Source organism: Arachis stenosperma, chromosome 3, assembly GCF_014773155.1.
Source record: "Arachis stenosperma cultivar V10309 chromosome 3, arast.V10309.gnm1.PFL2, whole genome shotgun sequence".
NCBI lineage: Eukaryota > Viridiplantae > Streptophyta > Magnoliopsida > Fabales > Fabaceae > Arachis > Arachis stenosperma.
Genome location: NC_080379.1, coordinates 24,028,818 through 24,050,852, shown reverse-complemented (window position 1 = coordinate 24,050,852; position 22,035 = coordinate 24,028,818). Strand labels below are relative to the sequence as shown.

General features: G+C 35.8%; 3 protein-coding genes and 1 long non-coding RNA gene across 5 annotated transcripts; all 4 read right to left on the bottom strand.

Moving 5' to 3' along the window:
- Nucleotides 1-1,298: 1,298 nt before the first annotated feature.
- LOC130965700 (uncharacterized) lies at nt 1,299-2,286 on the bottom strand. The gene is made up of 4 exons (XM_057890457.1): nt 2,188-2,286; nt 1,755-1,952; nt 1,572-1,652; nt 1,299-1,484 (listed from the first exon to the last, which is right to left on the bottom strand). Exons 1-4 carry the CDS (start codon nt 2,284-2,286, stop codon nt 1,299-1,301), a joined length of 564 nt encoding a protein of 187 aa, XP_057746440.1.
- A 133-nt stretch (nt 2,287-2,419) lies between these two features.
- On the bottom strand, nt 2,420-2,982 carry LOC130968825 (uncharacterized). Its single transcript, XR_009081748.1, has 3 exons — nt 2,898-2,982; nt 2,648-2,783; nt 2,420-2,567 (listed from the first exon to the last, which is right to left on the bottom strand). It is a non-coding gene; the product is annotated as an uncharacterized LOC130968825 (long non-coding RNA).
- Nucleotides 2,983-2,995: 13 nt separating this feature from the next.
- Nucleotides 2,996-3,887, bottom strand: LOC130965699 (uncharacterized). Its single transcript, XM_057890455.1, has 4 exons — nt 3,867-3,887; nt 3,503-3,776; nt 3,304-3,403; nt 2,996-3,215 (listed from the first exon to the last, which is right to left on the bottom strand). The coding sequence occupies exons 1-4, from the start codon at nt 3,885-3,887 to the stop codon at nt 2,996-2,998; spliced, it is 615 nt and encodes a 204-aa protein (XP_057746438.1).
- Nucleotides 3,870-18,152, bottom strand: LOC130968821 (protein ACCELERATED CELL DEATH 6-like). 2 transcript variants are annotated; one of them, XM_057894291.1, is made up of 2 exons: nt 17,341-18,152; nt 3,870-3,939 (listed from the first exon to the last, which is right to left on the bottom strand). In XM_057894291.1, the coding sequence occupies exons 1-2, from the start codon at nt 18,128-18,130 to the stop codon at nt 3,908-3,910; spliced, it is 822 nt and encodes a 273-aa protein (XP_057750274.1). In that variant the 5' UTR covers nt 18,131-18,152; the 3' UTR covers nt 3,870-3,907. The 2 variants fall into 2 exon arrangements, with proteins under 2 accessions (XP_057750274.1, XP_057750273.1); XM_057894290.1 differs by lacking the exon at nt 3,870-3,939 and adding an exon at nt 4,209-4,601.
- Between the last annotated feature and the right edge of the window lie 3,883 nt (nt 18,153-22,035).

Sequence of the window (22,035 nt, the reverse complement as noted above, 5' to 3'; positions counted from 1 at the left end):
TGTGCAATGGTAGACTACTTTAGCAGGTTCTTTCTCATTTACTTTTTTATAATACTCTTTCAACTGTATCCTGTTTGGGATGAATCTTGCTCTAATAAAGTATTTTTGAAAACTAAATATTGCAAAAGGAAATTAATGTTTGAATGAGTCAGGAAATGATTTTGCTTGAATCATGACTATCTTGTATTTTAATTATCTACTTGATGCTGATAAAGTAAGTGCATTTGTTAAGCTTATTGGAAAGGATTGATTTCTCTAGAGTCCAAAAATTCTGTTCAAAAACAGAGCACTATATATTAACCTATTCCATGATAGTGTATTGATCTTTCTCATAGTGTATCTGGCTTTATGGTCTATACTATAAATCAGAAAATCCCTGCTCATAAAAAATAGATACTAAGAATACCATTGCTTATTGATGACTTCTTTCCAGGTTTTTCACTAATTTGATATGCCCTATGCTGTTGCTATTTTATTTCTAAGTCAGTATTAGTCCATGCATAGAGTTGTGGCCATCATGTACTTTATTAGCTGCAAGTCACATTTTTGTCAAATAACTTGCAACAATAAAATGTCAAAGTTTGACCAAGAAAGCTATAGCAATGTTAATCTAAAAAAAAGTCTTAGAAATTTGATAATAGCTATTTGAATATATCTTGCTGCTTTTACATGTGGAATGTATTAATCCTCTTGCATACTTTTTGAAATGTTAGCTGTTGTGTTTCTCCCAATATAAAAGTAGTACCTTATGTAGTTCTTTCTAACCACTAAGCGGGATGGTATCATCAATGTTAAATTAACCCAATTTTTCTTATAATCATTTTAAGGCAACAGTTTTATTTGATATATATTGCCTGATAATTACCTTTACACAACCACAGTAATTGAAACATTGTGTCCTTATTTTTGGTAGGTACAATTGCTATTCCATCTTCTGCATTGGCTGTTCAAATCAAATTTTGAAATGATTCTAGACTAATGCTTTTCGCATTGCACTATTCTGCAACTACTCAGGTAAATATTATGTACTAATTACTAAGATATATCATGTATTCTTGAAGCATATAGTTTATAAGGAGTAAAAGATTTAGCCGATAGGTCTATCAAATTTGCTACATACAAAAAGTTAACTTAATAACAATAATCATATTAGTTTTAAGGTTCATAAATAGAAACTATCCTTCTAAATATTGTCTTAGCCAACTACCGTTGTTACATAATATCTCAAATTTAATTATAACATATCAAATTTCAAGCAACAACTAATCTTGATTGAGTCCCCACCCACCTGAGTAATATCAATTGTTAGGATCATTAATCCAGAATTTCTGCCTCTTGTCCCCCTTTTTGTTAACTTTATTGGTAGAGAACTGTCCTTCCTCATCAATGTCATTCAGTATCAGCGGGGCAGACTTTAGACACCCGGGAGTTCTTTTAGCTGGAGTTTTGGACTTGATACTATCAACACACTCTTCCACCAAATCCTATATTAACATATGTGTCAATAATAATCGCACTTCAACAAAACTTCTTAATGCAAGCATGGTAACTCTAAAATAATAAACGCTTACCATAGACAGCTGAGGATCAGTATCAGTGTTAAGGTTGACCACATTCGCTGAAGTATCAATTGAGTTACTGCACCCATTTTCCTGAAAATATATTCACCTAGGCTCTACTTAGCAGTTATAGATCACAGTTCATATCTATCCATGCAACAAAAACCATGAGTTGGGATAACTTAGAAAACATACAGTAATATTTGAACTTGGAATGCTTTGGACCCCCTTTGATTGTACTTTTTCAATCAAGTCATCGTCGTCACAGATTTTCATCACAGTATATACTTGGTCATACTGTTTTATATTGGCAGTTTTGACATTAATCTTGAATAGTAATTTCCTGTCCATCATAGCATCAAGAGTTGCTGGATACTCATCTCCTCTAGACTCCTACAATAAGTATCATATATTACTTACAGACCTTGCTGGAAAATTTGTATAAACATTTCATCACTACACCCAAATGAATATGTAGCACTTTAAGTACCGCTGTCTAATCTTCTGAAATTTCAACACTAACACAAATAATAAAAGCTTTTTTAGTAACCAATTTTACTTAAATTTAACTACATGTAGTTATTGAACCTAATCGAGATCTTGCAACACAACTCTTGATTGAACTTACCTCCTCTTCCATAATCTTGTCAGCTGCTTTCCCACAAAGCTGGGTTGTTTCTCTATCCCACAGCAGCAACGTCATACTCCCAGTCCCATCATATACCATCACTTCCACCTTGAACCTAATAGTTGTATATCAAAAGTGAGTATTAGTTTAAAAACATTGGTTTGGGTGTATATTTTATTCCTTGGTCGGATAAAATTATTTGGCAAGCATTTGTACCTGATTGCTGCAGTACCATGTGTGTGGCCACATTTGCTGCATTCATATCGATTTCCAATTGGAGTTTCAACCTTCTTTGGACACTTTCTACATGCTTTATAAAACCAATCACTATTTCCAGCGTTTATAGAAACAATGCTCCCTGCAATCCAAGTTGGACCTTCCTGAAAATTTAGAATATATATGAGTGAATATTTAATACATAACTTAAAAGTTTCATATAATTTTTTAAATGAAATTTCACCTCCATGGAGAGTAAGACATCCTCTATAGATTTCACCACAACATCCCCTCTTTTTAGTTCATCTGCAGCAGACCAGGCGCCCTGGGATGTAACCTGACTTATTCTAATTGAAGTTGGTAGTGCACCACCTAGCAACCTGAAAGACATTGCAAAATCCATTACTGTATTGTTGCTCCAAAACGAAAGACATATTAGTTATTACACAGAAAAAAGTATTGGAGATACTCCAATTAATTGTATGTTTACCAACCTGTTTCGGAACCCCACAACATCTGCTAGCTGGTCATCTATGTGTAGTTTGGAAACATCGAAGTGACTTTGAATAGATGTCTTTTCTGTTATAAATTGTTAATATCTTGTCAAGTTAGCTCTTAATGTTGTTATTGATGGTATTTTTATTTGTTCACAAAAAACAAAAACCTTGTACAACCCTAAACACATACCATTCCACCTGGTTGCTCTGAAATACTGCAGCACGACAATAAGTGGTTCCACCCTTCCTTCCTCAAAATGTGGTAGTATTTGGTCCACCATGCCACCAAACAGCACACAATTAATCCTATTGTTCCTGACATATATTATAAAGGATATGTTCATTTGTTCGTATCTATTGGTTAGGATTATCATTAAAAAATGACTATTATTAGTGAACGTACTCGAGATCTTGCAACACAATCGCCAGACGTCTTGTCTCTTTCCCTTTATTAGTGATTAAATCTTTGGGCTCTTCCTTCCCAACAATCTCGCCAATAAGATCTATAAACCATAAAGATACCACAATAAAAATTAAAGAATGCTAAAACAAAATGACTTGCATATAGCATGAATATCATTAACTATATTAAGTTAACTTACCAAAAAGATCATTGTCGACCAAGCTTCCAGCATTGATGAGCTGTGGAATCGTCCTAAAGCGAAAAGGCTGAAGTGGAAAACTTGGATTCACAACATGATCAACCCTAGTCCTATGTGAGAAAGTAAGGACCCATGTTCCTGGTGTGACTCTCTTCATAGGATTGGTTTCCTTAATTACAATAAAGTTGCTCATAGTGTACATTTGAAACTCAATAATCACTCCCCTCCACTTCTTCACCAAGGATTTTGGAATGGAAGCTTGAATCCTACCACCCTACACATTATTAAGAATGTACATTGTAATCAAAATATTCATAACCAAAATATATTGATAGCTAGTAGTCATTAATTTGTATGTACTTGCCTTACTATCTTGAAGAACCATTTCGATGGAATTAAGCTCCTTCAAGTTGAATCTATTAGGAACCTCCCAAATCCTAATAACATGAACTTCAAAACTCCATGCAAGTTTCTTTGCATTAACATCTTCAATAAAATCATATGATTGAACCATATTGTGTTCTGTTCCAACTAACAAACCTAGAAAGGATTTTTCTTTCTCACAGATTCAACCTTAGAAGAATAGGAGAATGGGGAGTGAACACAAATCTATTTGTTTATATCTGTCCTTGAAATAGATATTAAATGTATTGCTATCCAATGTGTATTATCTGCTGGACATTATTGACTTTATTTATCTGAATGATATTTTTATTTGTTTGTATATGAACTTTTTTTACTTCGTAGACAATGGGAAACAAAATTGTCAGGTGTCTACTTTTTGTATAAGCATAATGTATATGGACTCTTTTTGTATATGGACTCTTTTTGTATAAGCATACTTCTTTGCTTTGTAAATTGCCAGGTGCCCAACTCTAAAAGCAAACACTTGTCAACCACACACAGCTCCACGTGTCGAGTATGGAATGCTCCACTTGTCGATCAAAGACCTCCTTACTACTCTCCTATTATATATTAATAGATATTTGGACACCTTTAAGATAGCCAATGGATGTCGCATAATGAAGGGGGGTACTTCCTTTTTCATCTCTTAAATGGATTAACTCTGGTCTTTTCTCCAGTATGTATTCAATTAAACCTGATCATTAAATACCCGAAAATAATTAACATAAAAATAATAAATGTATTTATCCAGAGTTTAAGTATATAGACAGTTAGATACAGAAAGAAAGATAGAAGGAGAAAGTCTAGAGCCAGCAAATTTTGTAGTTTTTATCTATTAATTAGTTATCAATGATGTGAAATCTCTTTATCATATGTTTTGTGGGTCTTTCTCTCTCTCCTTTTTTTTTTCCTTTTTTATCTAATGAATGCTATAATGGAATCTCTGTACCTTATGTATGGTAATATGATATAAAGGGAATTCTAGCAAGACTATAAGCATAGTGCCTACTGTGATTATAAAGTATGGTTAAAATTAAATTTATTTTTTATATTTTAATAATATTTTCCAAAAACGTTGTTAAATAATAAAAAAATAATATTTTAATTTTAACAATATTTTTTAAAATATAAAAAAAGATAGCTATGATAGTTATGCTATTTTAAAAAGTGTTGTTTAGAGGTGTTCATGGATCACATTCGATCCGCATATTCGCGGTGTTTATTCGAATCCAATTCGTAAGGCTGTCGGATTAGATCCGATTCGATCTACACACTAATAGGATTGGATTGCGGATTTTATGTAGGTATCTGCATATCTTATCTGCATATATTTGCAAATCTACAAAAATAAATAAATAATAAATATTTTTTTATATTTTATTTCAACTAAAAATTATTATATATATTGCATTATTTTATTTTTATTATTTAAAAAAATATATTTAATATTATTTTAAGAATAAACATGTTTAAAAGAGTAGAAAAAAGAATATTATTATATTGATATTTTAATATTTTTGTGGATATATCCGATATCCGATCCGATCCGCAAATGTGCGAATCGGATCGGATTGGATCCAAGTTTAAAAACTGCAGATATTAGATCCAATCCGATGATTTTAGTGCGGATTGGATCGAGATTTTGGCAATATCCAATCCGATCTGATCTGCGTTCATCCCTATTATAATAGTTATGATAGTTTTAATTCTAGTACGTTCATATTCACATATATAAGAATTATTTACAAAAATATGTTAACTTAAGTATTAGAGTCTCTTATAGGTGTCATTTACCATCTCCATTCAAAGATGTCGGATGGTTCTGCTTCGTTGAAAAACAGTTTAGAATCTACGTCAAAAAAATCTGGACCTTACGTTTAAATCTGTTCGGTTACTCGTTAGACCGAATGAGGGAGGATCGTTGGAGGGGAGGATCAGGACCTGAATGAGAGTGCAGAGGAAGGGATCGAGCTTGCGAATCACCGGTTGGTCGGCAGGTGAGGCCACTTGTAAGGACACTCCAATGCCAAAGTAAGGGTCCGTATAATGAGGCGGCTAATTAGGGTTGTAGTGACTTACCTGGGGAGAGGGGTAGGTCCCTCCTCTTTATTCCTCCTCATTAGGTGGGCCCTTCCATTTGGGCCCAATTGTATGGAAGTTTCTGCCAGCTACCCAAACCTCTACTGAGAGGGTCGTGTCATGCGACGGACGCTTGCCGTTTGAGCAGGTTGGGGACCCATCGGGTTGGGGTCCGTCGAGTGGACCCCAATTTTTTGATGGGCTAGACCAGAACGGTGCCTTTAATGCGTCAAGTCGTAGAACCTACAGCTGGCGCATTAGCCTAACCTATGTCTTCATGTAAAGTAGTATTCCTCTAGTCACGACTTCGTCGGCAAGACTTACATTTCTAGTGCTTTCCTCATGCACGTGAGTTACCCCCAACCATTGCTTCAAGACGTCGCATTGGTTCCCGTGCCCAGAGCATTAAATGCTCTTTAAGGGTGATTTGAAAGCGCGTACAAAGGTCTATTCTACCCTTAACCTTTTGCGCCTCTCCCTCTTCAGTTACAGTTACCATCCCCACTTTATTTCATTTTCTTTCTTGTAACTATTACCATCATCCCCTTCGTTACCACCACCGTTTCTTTTGTTGCTACCCTCTTCTCTGTTGTGAATATGCTCCTGCGATCACCGCTATCTTCCTTTTGTATTCTTCTATACTCATTTTTATTGGTAAGTGACCTCTCATTTGCATTATTTGCTTTACTTTTTTTCATGCTGGTTTTCTTGTTTGCTGTTACCTCTAGGATCCAAACTAGTTTTGCTTTTACTAGATAACTTTCAGGGGGTGCCATAGGTGCCTTTTTCACGGTTTAGACTAGAATGGTTTAGTATAGGATAACTTACTTTTGGCCTAGGACCGACCCTCGACCTCACGATTTAACTTAAAGGGTTCCCCCACTGTAGGTATGGTGCAACGACCTCCTACAAATCGTTATACATGGTGCACATCGTTCATTCGCCATATGGGATGGCTGCTGGGACCGACCCCCGACCTTACGATTTTCTTTTCCCTTTGTAGTGGGGATGGCTGTTGGGAACACATTGCTCATTCGCCTGATGATTCACTTCTTCCTCGATGGGGATGAGACAACTCCAATTCCCCTGATCCTCAAACCGAGATCCCCAAAGCGACGAGCTGAAGGTTCAATCTCAACCTCAGCTGAGCTGCCCTCCAGCCACAACGCTGCTGGGGAGGTTGACTTCGGCAAAGTGGCAGTGGCTAAGGAGTCTTTAGGGGCTCAGGTAAGGAAGAAGAAGTAGTTGTGTTTTCTAACCCCAAAAAGAGGAAATCTAGCTCCAGCCCGGGACAAGTTCTCACTGTGATGGAGAAAAACTTTGACTCGAACTTCTTTATCAATTTACAGCTACTGTCAATCACAGAGAACTTCTTCCGTGAAGAAGACTTGGCCATGCAAGCGTGGTGGATGTATCAGAGCCTTTTCCGAGCTGCCGGCATCACAAAGGAGCTGGAGCCACTCATGGCCCAGGGCTAGGTTCTTGGGAGAAAATACAGGATGACCCAGCGTGAGGTTTCTGAGTTAAAAGCTGAAGGAGAAACCACAGAGGCCAAACTGAGCGAAGCTGAGAAAAAGCTGAAGGAGGCTGGTGACGAGATTCAGCGCCTCATTGATCGGGACTTCTCCCTTTCGAAACAGCTTAATACTGCGCTTCGTTGATCGGGACCTCTCCCTTTCGAAACAGCTCAATACTGCTCAAGGTTGGGTCGAAAGTGGCTGAGAGGAAGGTGAAAAAGCCAAAGAAGGAGTTGGCTAAGGCCATGAGATCGGCAGACACGGCTCGTCTTGAGGCCACCAATATGAAGAAAGAGAATAAAGAGATCATCAAGAACGCCCGAGATGCCATAACTACTACCGAGGAGGTGATCAAGGCCCAAGTCTCGCTACTTGCCCCCGACTTCAACACTTTTAAGATATTTCAGGACGGCAAGATTGTCGACTTACTGAGGAAGTAACTGCTTTTGAATTTGTAATGACACTTCTTTTGCTTGTAATTTTGAATTCCTTTTGTTGTTGGGCCAATGTGTTGCCCTTTTGAACTCCCGACTTACGGCTTTGTAATACGAACTTGTAGATGTATTTGCATTTAATCATATTCAGTTGTTTATTCGCACGTCATTTAGCCATATTTTGATGGATATCCATATGTCGTTACGTGGGACTTCCGAGTTGATCAGTCCCGAAAAACGGTAGTCATAGCTTGGCAATAATTTTCTAAAATAAAGTACAAGTGGTTTTCAAAGACCCCTTGCCGCCGTTTTGAGCTTACAACAAGGGAAAAAGTACCCCTTCTTTTATATACTAACAGCACAAGTAGATTTGCAAGATTAAAACAAAGTAACAAAAAATGAGCACAAGACATAAGGAAGAAAATAACCAAAGCATGATCGGTAGACAAAGCATGATCGGAAAATCGCTTGAGCGTGAGCATCTAGGAGTAGAATCTCCTGAGATTCCCATTCCAAGTCTTCGGTACCTCATTTTCTTCTAGTCACTTTAGCTTATATGCACCTTTGCCTTGAACCTCTTTCACCCTGTAAGGTCATTCCCAATTGGGGGATAGTCTCCATTCCCCTGGAGTCGGTAGGACGATGTCGTTATGCTGCAGTACCAGGTCTCCCTCTTCAAATCTTCTGCTGTGTACCCTACGATTGTAGCGTAGTGCCAACCTCTGCTTTAGAGCTGCTTCCGAGAAGTGAGCCATTGCCCTGGTCTCATCTAGGAGGTCCTTTTCGCTTACCTCGTCGCCTCCTCCTAAGAGTAATCTCGAGTTGGGTTCCCCTATCTCGACTGGGATGATGGCATCCACTCCGTAGGTGATCCGGAAAGGCATCTCCCCGATGGTAGATTACCGCGTTGTCCTATAAAACCATAGGACTGAGGCTAATTCGTCTGCCCACAGACATTTTCTTTGCTCCAAACACCTCTTTAGCCCTCCTAAGATAACCTTATTTGCTGCCTCTACTTGCTCGTTGCTCTGGGAGTGTTTCACGGATGAGAACCTTTGCTTATTACCAAGGCCTGATAGGAACTCTCTAAACTTCTTATCGGCAAACTGTGTCCCGTTATCTGATATCACGATCTTAGAGATTCTGAACCTAGCGATCACTTACCTCCATAAAAATTTTCAGCAATTTGCAGATGATATGCTTGCCAAGGTCTCTACTTCCACCCACTTGGTGTAATAATCAATGGTAATAATTAAGTATTTGACCCATCCCGAGGCCGTTGAAAATGAGCACAATAGGTCGATTCCCCATTGGGAGAAAGGTCGGGAGGTCATCATGGAACTCAATTTCTCTGCCGGGGCCTTATGAAAGTTCGCATTTTCCTGACAACTTGGGAACTTCGTTATGTAATTGCTAGCGTTGGTCATCATTTTGGGCCAATAATAACCAGCCCTAATGAGCTTTCGAGCTAAGGACTTTCCTCCGATATGGTGTCCACAACATCCCTCGTGTACCTCTTTCAAGACGTACTCCATCTAATCGTGCCATAAGTATTTCAGCAAAGGTTGATTGAGTCCTCTCTTGTATAGTTGGCCTTGCACCATCGTAGATTTAGCGGACTTCCTTCTCATGAGCTTTGCCTCTTCCGCATTCCTTCGTAGTTCTCCTCCTTCCAGGAACTGTTGGATCGGGTCAGTCCAAGAAGGTGGTTCTTGGTGACCTTGTGTCAAGCACAGGGTTACTGATGGCCTCTTTCGCCAGGTCCTGAATGAGAGATCAGTTTCACATTCCAGCCTTTGTGCTAGACAACTTTGACAAGAGATCGGCTCTAGCGTTTCTTTCTCTGGGGACATGTTGAACAATCACTTCAAAATCTCCACACAATTGCCTAGTTTTTTCCAAATACTTCTACAGCAACGGATCCTGAGCTTGGTACGTTTCGTTCACCTGGGCCATTACCACCTGAAAGTCACTGTTTATTTCAAGTTTTGCCAGCTCGACCACATTCGCCAGTGTTAAGCCTCCAATCGTGGCCTCATATTCTGCTTGGTTATTTAAGACCAGAAACTCAAACTTAACAGACTGTTCGTAAGTCACCCATCTAGGTTCTCCCGAATTATCCTTACTCAATTGAACGCTTGATTGGATGCTCCGTCAACATGGAGCTTCTATCGTGTGCTCGGCGTATCGGGTGGATCGCCAATTACCTCGACTAAAAAGTCAACAATGGCTTGGGCTTTGTGTAAACCCCGTGAAATTAATAAATAATTAGCCAATAAATTAACTATTATTCAAAGAGATTAATTATTATTCGGGGCTCAGGTTCTCATTAATCATTGCGTCCAGGTCCACCAAAAACGTGCCGGCTATCTCCTTGGATCTCTTTCAGAGGGACAAGCTGCCATTTCCAAATCACCCCGTATCGTTTCCACCTACCCATTGTCTGCCACGAACTTCATTGTTACGAACTTTGTGCAAATGACCTCCAATAGGTCATTGATGGTTCTCCTACCGAGGATGACGTTGTACACCGTAAAGTCTCCCAAGATTACGAATTCAGCCATTGCAGCTTTTCTGCTTGTCTCGGAACCCATACAGATCGGTAGAATGACAGAGTCGTGGGGCTTGATGTAGTTGTCACCTAATCCTACGACTCCGTGACGGTGTTCCTTGAGATCATTTTCCTTCAATCCTAGGGTGTCAAACACGTTTCGAAACATGATGTTCGAGTCTAACCCCGTGTCAACTAAAATTCGCTTAACCAAGTCTCTTCTGATTCTCGTCGTGATCACTATGAGTAGGTCCTCGGAGAGGTCATCGCACCACCAATCTCTCGAGCCAAATGATATTTCGAGGAGCTCTCTGGGGGGAAGCTTCTCCCCTGCTACCACGGTAAGTATCTTGGTATCTTTCTTTGCTGCAGACTTCGACTTTGGCGGGGTGTCCTTGCCGACTACTACATTTACTACCACTGTAAAGGTTGAGCCTGAGTTTCTCCTGGGGGTCTTGCTTTGGGTTGACCACCCGGGCATAATATTCTTAGGAACACTCTCTTTCCTTCCTCCTTGGTTCCCAGATGAACAATGAAAACTCACTCAGTTTCCTTTCCTAGATAGCTTGTTCTAGTGCATCATTGAGGAAGCAATCATGCGTCTTATGCCCAAATTTCTTGTGGTCGTCACAATAAAGGTTACTGTTTCCTCCTGTGTGGTCCTTCAACTACCTTGGTTTAGTTAAAATGCCCCTATCTGCGATTTGCTGGAATACCTATACTATCGGGGTAGTCAAGTGGGTGTAATTCATGAAGTTTCCTATCCAGGAAAATGGGTTAAACGATCTCCTGGACGTCATTTCTCTCGGGGCGTCCTTCGACTCCTCTGAGTTGACAGCTTGACAAGTGGGTGGGGTGGCTAGTTACTATTTGTTAGTGGCTACCATCTGACTGGCCTCCTCGTCATTTATATACTCTCTTGCCACGCCCTGTATCTCCTGCATTGTCCAAACAGGCTTGGTGGTCAAGTGTTTCCGGAAGTTCTCGTTCACTAGGCTATTAGTGAGGCACAAGCTGGCCACAGAGTCCGTGAGATCGTCAATCTTTAAGCACTCATCGTTGAAACGGTCCAGGTACTTTCTCGTGGGCTCGCCAACCTGTTGTGTTATCTCTAAAAGATTGATCGGGTGCTTTATCTTGGAGATACGAGTAGTGAATTGGGCTAGAAACTTTAGAAAAATGTTTGATAAGGTAGTTATGGAACCTTGTGGGAGGGAATTGAACCAACGGATCGCCGGCCCATCTAGGGTCATGGGGAACGATCGACATCTGACCGCATCTCCCACACCTTCCAAGTTCATCTTGGCCTCGAAAGCCGTGATGTGCTCTTCCGGGTTTTTGGTACCATTGTACCTCATGTCCATTGGCTTGTCAAAGTTCTTGGGTAGGCGGACTTTGAGGATGGAAGAGTGGAAGGGAGTGGTGCGGGTGCCGATCATCACGGGATCCCAGCGTTTTCTTTTCCACTCCTCCTTACGTTTCCAGTTTCTCAACTTATCTTAGAAGTAGAAGGGCTGGGTACGATCGTTGGTTTGGTCCCGCCTGTCATCCTCCTCCCCTTGATGCCGTCTTTCTCCCGATCTCCTTAACAGGGAACGGGTGCGTGAATGGCTGGGGCAGGCGTCTACGTGAGCCGGTGTTTCGGCTAACCTCAGAGTTGTAGCAATCTCTCGCTGCCAACTCTCTCAAGGTTTTGAACCTTGTGCCTGAGTTCTTGCATGATCCGGGATTTATCATTGCATGTACCCCCAAATGGATGCCTTTTGGTGGATTGCTCGTGGGAGTGGCCATTGTTGGAAGGTGTTGGTTGGCGCCTTCGAAAGGTTCCCGCGCTCACCCTACTTATGAGGCGACCCCTGATAAACCCCAATTTCAGGGTTTATCTTGTGTTGAATTTAGTGAATTTTATCAACTTATCTCACATTTATTCAATAAAATAGTATAGTTTTGTGAATTTCTCCTAAATTGTGCTTAAGAGTAAAAACATGCTTTTTAGGCTCTTAATTTGCTAAATTTAATTCACTTTAATTCCATTCGATGCCTTGATGTGTTTGATGAAGTGATTTCAGGTTTATAAGGCAAAGATTGGGTTGAAGAAATGAAGAAAAAGCATGCAAAAATGGAGAATTCATGAAGAAATGAGGTTTTGATAATCTGCCAAGTTCCGGGTACGCATGACCAGAGTTTTTGTCAAGCAAAGCGTACGCGTAACCCACGAGTACGCGAGACACTGGTCACGTGACCAACTTAAAAGAACACGTTGGGGGCAATTTCTGAGCTCAATCAGGCCCAAATCCAACTCATCTCTGAAGTATTTGAGGCCAAATTCAAGAAGGAACAATGGGGGAGCAATTAGATTAGGTTAGAAACATGTTTTAGGATAGTTTTCTAGAGAGAGAAGATCCTTCTTCTCTCTAGAATTAGGATAGATTTAGGTTAATTTTATCTTAATTTAGGTTTTGCTCTTTCTTTAATTTAGTTTTCCTTGCAATTTATTGTTCTTACGTCGTTGCCTCTTAGTTTTTGTCAAGCGACGCGTACGCATGACCTACGAGTACGCGTGACACTAGTCACGTGACCAACTTAAAGGAACAGGCTGGGGGCGATTTCTGAGCTCACTCAGGCCCAAATCCAACTTATTTCTGAAGTATTTGAGCCCAAATTCAAGAAGGAACAAGGGGAAGCAATTAGATTAAGTTAAAAACATGTTTTATGGTAGTTTTCTAGAGAGAGAAGCTCCATCTTCTCTCTAGAATTAGGGTAGATTTAGGTTAATTTCATCTTAGATTTAGGTTTTGCTCTTACTTTAATTTAGTTTTTCTTACAATTTCTTGTTCTTACATCGTTGTCTCTTAGTTCTTGTTAATTTTCTTCTTTATGTCACTTTTATGTTTATGAACTCTGGTTGATTTTCACTTTCTTTAATGCAAATGATGTCTTTTTATGTTTCTTATTGTTTAATTGAGTTGTTATTATTGTTATCTTGCATTTGGTAGCTTTAGATTTTATATTTCTTACAATTTATTATGCTTTTCTTTTATTGCACACCAAGTGTTTGATAAAATGCTTGGGTTAGTTTTAGAGTAGATTTTTTAGCATTCTTGGTTTGGAAAGAGAAATTAGGCAACCTTAAGTCATTAATACCCAATTTGAATTGGTAATCTAGAGTTGTTAGTTAATCTTATTTCCATTAACATTACTTATGGATTGGGGTTAATTAGGCATATTTGACTTTCTTCCGATGTGAAGATAACGTAATAGGTTTAGCTCTTGGTAATTATTGTGTTATGATTAATGACTAGAATAGAAAACCTTGAATATCAATCCTTGCCATGAATGCCTCTTTAGTATTTGTTATCTTTAGTTGTTTTCTTTACTTTCTTGTCATTTAGATTATTGTCTTCTTATCCGCAAACTACCACATAAATCTCATAACCGATAACATGCATACCTCACTGCAATTCCTTTGAGAGACAACCCGAGATCTAATACTCTCAGTATTTTTATTGGTTTGCACTTGTGACAACCAAAATTAAACTCTGATGCGGGTCGATTGTTGGTTTGGAATTATACTTGCAACGAAGCGATATTCTTATTGAGAAGAAAATTCTTAACCGATGATTGCCCAACATCAACCCCCTTGGTGGTCGTCCCCACCTTCTCCTGGCTCGTCCTCTAGGTAGAGGAAAGCTTCCATCATCAACTCGTGTCAGGTCTCCACAGACAGCGCCATTGTTCGGTTATTCGTTAGACCAAATAAGGGAGAATCGTTGGAGGGGAGGGTCAGGACCTGAACGAGAGTGCAGAGGGAGGGATTGAGCCTGTGAAGTCGGTTGGTTGGCGGGTGGAGCCACCTACAAGGACACTCCGATACTAAAGTAAGGATCCGTATGATGAGGCGGCTAATTAGAGTTGTAGTGACGTATCTGGTGAGAAGGGTAAGTCCCTCTCTTTTATTCTTCCACATCGGGTGGATTCTTTCGTTTGGGCCTCGTTATTTAAAAGTTTCTGCCAGTTATCTAAAAGTTTCTGTCAGTTGTCCAGATCTCTACTGAAAAAATCGTATCATGTGAGAGACGTTTGTCATTCGAGCAAGTAAAAAACTTGTCAGATTACAGATCCGTTGAATAAACTCTCAATTTTTAATAGACTGGACCAAAACAAAACTCAAATCACATTAATTTCAAGTAAAGTACCGAAACACAACCCTTTCGTACTGGAGTATTATCTTACCCACACAATAAGGAATAAAATATAGAAAAGTCTAGGAGCCAGCAACTTTATTAAATTTTGGCCAGTATGTAACTATCAAAAGAAAAGTGAGTAATCCCACACCATTGGATAAAATCTCACACCATTAAAAATATCATTAATGACAATTTGATGGCTACAAATCACAAAAATTGTTGGTCACCTAGCACTCCTCATAAAATATTTCCAATGGTTTCTTTTAAAAATAAATGCAATGGGATGACTTAGCAAATTATCTTACCTGTGGAATTCGTTCTTCGTATTGAAGAATATTCGTAGACATGTCTATACGGAATTTGTATTTCAAATTAATTTCATTGACTTTAACTATTGAATATGGATTGATATTTGATAATTATTAAGTGCATACTTGAATGTAAATATTATAATTTAAAAAAAAATATAGGTAGATAATGAAAATATGTATAAATAATGAATATATTATATGTTCAATTTATTAAGTGTGCAGATGATTATTTTAATATTAAGATTTAGGTGGATAATTTGAGATGTAGTGTATTTTTATTTATTTATTTTTTAGTTTGCACCAGGGTATCCATCATGCCGGAAAATGATTAATCCCTCGGGTAATGCAGAGGCACACAAAGTGAGCGATCCTCCCAAGCAAGCAAGCTCCATTCCCATCCTCCACTGAGTATCGAACCCGGGATAGATAGTTAAGGGACATAGACCCTCATCCATCTGTGTCAACTTGCGTTGGTAATGTATTTTTATTTTATTGGACCAAAATTTTAAAATCCATTGTTCACAAAAGCCATTGTGTACCTAACAAAGTCCGAAAAAAAAAATTAACTGGCCCAACTTTTTATAAATTGACTAACATACTTTAACATTTTTATTAAAATTTGATCAATTTTAAATATTAAAAATTAAATTTAAAAAATTTTAATAATATAAAATAAAATATTAATTTAAAATATTAACTAACATTAATAAAAAAATATTATTCTCTAACATTTTTCTTTATAAATTCGTACTAAATATAATATATCCCTCTAATATGTCATAGTTGTTCTTGCGAATTCTTTTTTTTTCCTAATAAACAAGTGGCCTAATCACGAAACAAACAAAACTACAAAACTAATTAAGAGGCTACTGTCGTCCAAGGACTATTAATTAAGTTTGCCAAAAATATATAAGGAAATATAATAACTAGCTAGGTAGAGGTAGCTAGCTAGAGAACTACAAATAGGATTTTAAGAAGAGTTGTTAAACTAATAATAATAATAATAATAATAATAATAATAATAATTTTCATATATTTAATAAATTGAAATCATAGATAACTTATTTTTTAAATATATTTTCTTTAATGTTCTTAATAGTTTGTCACCCTAAAATCATTTGTTAGCAATGTCTTTGAAAATATGATACATATAACTCTAGTTTGGACAAGGGCTCAAGTTGTTCCGCTCCCACTTTTTCCTATGGCGGAAGATTTCAAGGGAGCTCAAATTAGAACTCATCATTATTTACCATTTTTTATGAGTAAGACGGCAGATCAACCTACAAATTGAGTTCATTTTATCATCCTATGTTTGAGGTTATTGTTGTAAAGAGGAAGGAAGATAGGGAAATTAAAGAATGAGGAGTTAAAATTGGAAAATTTTTATTTGATAGTTTTTTTTTAAAGGATCGAAAAAGCTCAACATAACAAGTGGAGTAACAGAAACAACAAACAGAGAAGCCACCAGTCCTATTTGATAGTAATTTAACATATTTAGATATATAACATATTTGATTATAAAATTGGAGAGAAAAGACACATTTATTTTGTCTATGGTTTTTTATTGAAATTTTTTATGTTATAATTATTAACATGGATTAGATAATTAACAAGCAAAATGTGTATTCCGTGTAAGTTTGGTTTTCTCGTTGTGTTTTAACTTTGGTTCATGTAATGTGTTGGACTATTTTTATCTATATATATTGTGAACATGTTAAGACTTTGTACCTTTGAAAAAAAAAAAGTTAAAAGAAGCCTGTTGATATAACATTAATCCACAGTCGACACCACCATTGTAATAAACTGCTGGTCTAATAGCTAGTTAGTCGCCTCTTATTGATTCAATTAGATAATTCTAATTCAAAAATCAAGAAATAATTAGTTAATTTCCAGGCTATATGTTGAAAAGGCAACAAGATTAAGTATTTTTACTCAAATATAATATTTCAGATTCTAAATACTAACGTTTAGTTTGATAACATGTTTATGTTTCAAAAATAATTTATCAAAAGTAATTTTTAAAATATAATTTTTAAAGTTATAATATCTATGACATAATAAATTTAATTAAAAATAACTTTCAGTAACTATAAATTTGATAAAAATAATTTTTAAAATTTAAAAATATTATAATAATTTATAAATATAAATATAAAAATTAAATTTAAATTATTTTAATATATAAAATTATATTACACATTTTAATTTTAATAATATCAACTTTAAAAAGTTTTTTTTTAAAGAATTTTATCAAACCAAATTTAAATTGATAGTTACAGTAATTCATGTGAAAATGAAGAATAATAATATACCAAGTATTGATAGATAGTTAATTAAATAATGAATTTCCGAACCTGAATTTCTTTTCAAAATGGCAGCATGAAGAGGAGAGTTGCCACGAAATGCTGGCAGCAGCTTATCCTTGTCGAACGGAGCTTTCAATAGCAGTGTGAGTATTTTCTTATCGGAAGCCGTGAGAACAGTCAAATACAATGGAGATAATCCTAACTTGTTTAAACAATGAGCAACTATTTGATCTGCACCGAAAATGCATTCAACTGCATCAAAGTGATTGCAAATCACAGCCTCATGCAGCGCTGTGTTCCCATGTTCATTCTTTATCCGTACTAGTTGTTGTTGCAGCTCCTCATCAATGATATATGTATCAACAATGATCTTAATTACCTCGAGATTATTATTCTTAGCTCTGATTGCAACATGAAGTGCGGTATCGCCTTTGATGTCTTGCTTTGTGAGAATCTCTGGGAAGTGTTGACAAATCAATTCCGCTATTCTTTCTCTCCCGAAATGCGCTGCCACGTGAAGCAACGAACTACCCGCACGAGTTACTTCGTCAAGAATTGCAGGTAATGGTAACTTCTTCTCCGTAGAGACCTTCTCTAGAATTTGTACAAATGAGTTTGGGTTTCTGTTTCTGACAGCCTCGTACAATTCCAAAGAAACAAAGGTTTCTGCGCTCAAATGTAGTTGTTGACCAGCAGGTGGATGATGGCAATTAGAAGGGTTATCTTCGGTGGCTGAGAAGTGGCGGTGTTCCATCAATTTTGTTAACTTTTCATTACAGTTCAATCTCCAGTTAGTTTCTTCGTTGTCCCCGTCGATGGGTACTTGCACGTGGTACATAATGCTCTCAAAGTTCGAGCTTTGAAAATGAAAACAAAAAAAAAAACAAAAAAATTGGACCGCAAGACCTACTATCCGCCCTTTTGAGACACTTATTACAGGTTTAAACAGATCAATCTAACTTGCTGGGATATATAATAGATTTAATTGAACCAATGGGATTCATCCAATAAAATAGTGAATAAAAATAGCATTCACTTCGTTGATGTGATACAAAACACCTTTTAATAGTAGACGAAAAAAAAATCACCTTTCAATAATTATATATATATATATATATATATATATATATATAAATTAATAATAATTATTTGATCGAATTAAATAATATTATTATAAAAAATATTTTAATTTATTACAGATTATTTAATTTATTTTTTATATATTTTATGATCAATTATAAAATATTAAAAATAAATAAATTTTATGATATTAGTAATAAATATATATTTTATATTATTATTTGAATTAACAAATAATTATTATTATTAATTTGTATTATAATAATAATAATGATATATTAAATGGTATTTTGATTAAAGGAATTAAACAATAAGTTATCTTAATATTATATGTAAAGAGTATGTAAACTTTGTGAGAAGGTATAAGAAACCATGACAATTGTAAATAATGAATAAAAAAAACTAAAATAAAAAATTAGATTATTAATTAATGGGGTATTTTACTATACAGATTAAAGTTGTATAGAGAGAATATAATTTTTTTTTATAGTTATCTTTTATTATTTTATTGTTATTTAAAATGTGAGTCCTAATTTTTTCAATCTCTCTTTTATTCCATAAAAAAAAATATGTAAACTTACATCTTTACCATATAATTTATTTTAATTAATTATTTAATTTTAAACTTTAAAATTTAAAAAATTAGAATTAACATTTAAATACATTCACACTATGTACAACTATTCCTAATTTCACTATAACTTCTAATTCACGTTCTCGCCATCATCATAACCACGTTCTCGCTGTCATCGTGACTACGTTCTTCCGCCGCCGCTCTTGTTCATGACTACAGTACTGTCGCTGCTGCGGTTCACGAGTCCAGTCCCACTGCAGCCGTTTTTATTTCGCGACTACGTTCTCCCACTGCTGTTCACGAGTTCCGAACTACTGCTGTTTGCAATCCGTTGGAGGGAGGGTGTCGCTGCTAAAGGCTAGTGAATAAGAAATTGATTGAGCCAAAGAAATTGTTGGGAAGCTGATATGGAATGTTCATATGGAGAAAGAGGGTCTTTTGCATTATCTTCATGTGCCACTCATGATATGTGGTATGGACGTCACCATTGTTACCCCCCGCCGCCCAGCCTTCAGCCGACATCGCCCAATCCTTTCGCGAATGTCTGATCGCGCCGCACCAGCCCCGGACAACCTCTTTTGCGCTGCCCACTCGCTGTCAACCGTGTAGCCTTTCCCGCAGCCCACTGCGTTCACCGTCCCAGCGTCACCATCTGTGACAGATCTGATCAGCATACAGGGTAGGTATGTAGATGGTTATTTTAATTTTTATGTGGATGAATATTTTGATTAGATTGAGTTTAGTTATATATAATTAAAATATGTTGGATGTTCAATTCATTAGGTATGTGGATGGTTATTTTTATCCTTAAATGAATGGTTATTTTTACTAGTGGTGGCGTGTGGCAAGTCAAGTAGCGACGATGAAGTAAGGATGGCAGCCAGTTAGAAAAAAAAGAGGGTATTAGAGTAAAATACTTTAGTAAATTAGGGTTTGAAATAGTTATTTTTTAGAATAATTAAATAAATTTTTTATTTAGATAATTTGTAAAGAGTTTTTTATTTTTTTGCATTTATTGAGCTAAATCTACAACCTATTATTTATATTATTTACATTTTTTATTGTTTCTCTAACAGAATTCCTATTTAATAAATAAAAGAAAGATAGTCTTATTTTTGGTGTATAGCTAATAAGGGTACCTAAATATATATTGTCTTACCTTCCAGAGTTCGTCATTCGTCTTTAATTTATTCGACTCAAAAAAGTTCAAACTTGAAACAATATGCTGTGTAATTTCCGGTGTGAAGAATCATCAACTGTTCGCGTGCTAACTCCTATATTTCACGATAGTTTCATAGAAACTTCTCGGCTGTTCACAAACTTCACACATCAAATTTAATCTTGGACTTTTGACACTTAGCTTTCACACTAATAATTTGCTAGATGATGCTTTTATATTATTTTGACATCTTCGCACCAATTTGGTAGCTAGGAAAAAGTTGAGAAATTATGTTTATATAATTTTTTGTCATCAACCAGAAACAGTTCATCGGAAATTATGACCATTGAATTTTATTTTTTAATATTTTCTTTATGATTAAGTTAAAACAACAAATAAATAAATAAATAAATAAATAAAATGCATATATACATGCACGCCATCCGTTTTAATTTCTTAATGGGTCATTTTCATTACGCGAATGGAGACTTGCAAAATGGAAAGTATGACCGTTAATTATGTTTAATTTGTTTGGCTTGCAAAACATGTTGGGGATTTTTATATGGTGATTGGTGTGTTCGCATTCGTGGTTCGAAGAATGTATAGTTTAGTCTTTAATAAAACTTGAAATAAACAAGAAGATGAAGACAAAGAATAACTTAATTGTGTATATTTTTCATGCTGAATATAGAAAATAATGCTACTTATAATTAGATATATAAAGTGATTGAAAATATAGAATTATAGGTGAAAATATAGAATTGAGCAATCGAACCCCTCACAGATGTGTATACTCTCTAGTCGCTCAAATATTTAGGGTTTATTCACTCAATTCTCTTCTAATCTTTTTTTTAAGATTTGTTTTTCATCTAAAAATCAACAATTATTCAATGCATAAATACAAATATCATGAGAACTTTTTCAAAGGTTGTAATGGAACTAGGATAAAAGGTAAAGATGTATATAGCTAAATAAGCTAGAATTTGAATTTTTGATTAATCTAAGCTTTCACCAATACATATAACAACTTATATAATTCTAAAGCAAATCTAACTACCCATCATTTTACTTTTCACACGTTCATGCATTCTTTTTCATTTCAGATTCCATATGCATTGTTATTATTCCTTTTCATTGGGGCTTTGTCCATTTTTTTGTTTCTTTCTTTTTTTTTTTCAAAGTGAAATATATACATAAGTGTCAATGCGTATGGTTTACACAATTAATAAATGAGCATGTATCCAATTCCAAAATTTTTCAATAAAAATGCAAAACACACTTTCATTAACCAATGTTCCGAAATTTTCCACCCTTAGATATTATACACTCTCACTAGTCTAAACTAATCAAAGATTCAAATTAAGGACAATTATTATTTTTCACTTAAGGCTAGTAAGGTGCTAAGATTAAGAACAAAAGAAAATTAAAATAGGCTCAAAATTAGCTAATAAAGGTAGATAAAAGGGTAAGGCTATTTAGGATAAGTGAGCTAATTGAAATGAATGCCTCAATCATATAAATGCATATATACACTAAATAATAGACATAAAGAATCAAACAAATAAAAGATTGCAATCATAGAAAGAGAATAGCACACACAAGAATAAAATAGTCATTAATATGAAGTAACCACACATTAAGACTCAAAAATCACAAGGTTGTGTGTTCTAGCTCAAAAATCATGTTCCATAATGTATAATTCAAGCAAGTTTCAATAAAAAATATCAACTCAAATCAATTTTAAAATGCCAATGCCCTATATAAAAAAAATATTTTTCTTGAAAATTTTTATTATTCACTAAGTGTATTCTATATATAAAGTGATTGGACGAAAATCATCAAAAATCTTAAGTTCTTTCCTAATTTCAATCAAACCAAATCATCATCATATATATAGAAAATTAAACTAGGTGCAATTATCAAAATTTTC

Excerpts from the sequence above, each read along its gene's own strand:
- LOC130965700 (XM_057890457.1), bottom strand. The coding sequence starts at position 2,286 with ATGGTATATGATGGGACTGGGAGTATGACGTTGCTGCTGTGGGATAGA. Across the intron at positions 1,653-1,754 it reads TTCCAAGTTCAAATATTACT|GAAAATGGGTGCAGTAACTC; the intron begins GTATGTTTTCTA and ends ATATATTTTCAG. Across the intron at positions 1,485-1,571 it reads CTGATCCTCAGCTGTCTATG|GATTTGGTGGAAGAGTGTGT; the intron begins GTAAGCGTTTAT and ends ATGTTAATATAG.
- LOC130965699 (XM_057890455.1), bottom strand. The coding sequence starts at position 3,887 with ATGGTTCTTCAAGATAGTAAG. Across the intron at positions 3,777-3,866 it reads TGGTTCTTCAAGATAGTAAG|GGTGGTAGGATTCAAGCTTC; the intron begins GCAAGTACATAC and ends AATAATGTGTAG. Across the intron at positions 3,404-3,502 it reads GGTCGACAATGATCTTTTTG|ATCTTATTGGCGAGATTGTT; the intron begins GTAAGTTAACTT and ends TATGGTTTATAG.
- LOC130968821 (XM_057894290.1), bottom strand. The coding sequence starts at position 18,130 with ATGTACCACGTGCAAGTACCCATCGACGGGGACAACGAAGAAACTAAC. Across the intron at positions 4,602-17,340 it reads CATTTTGAAAAGAAATTCAG|GTTTAATTGAATACATACTG; the intron begins GTTCGGAAATTC and ends TTTAATGATCAG.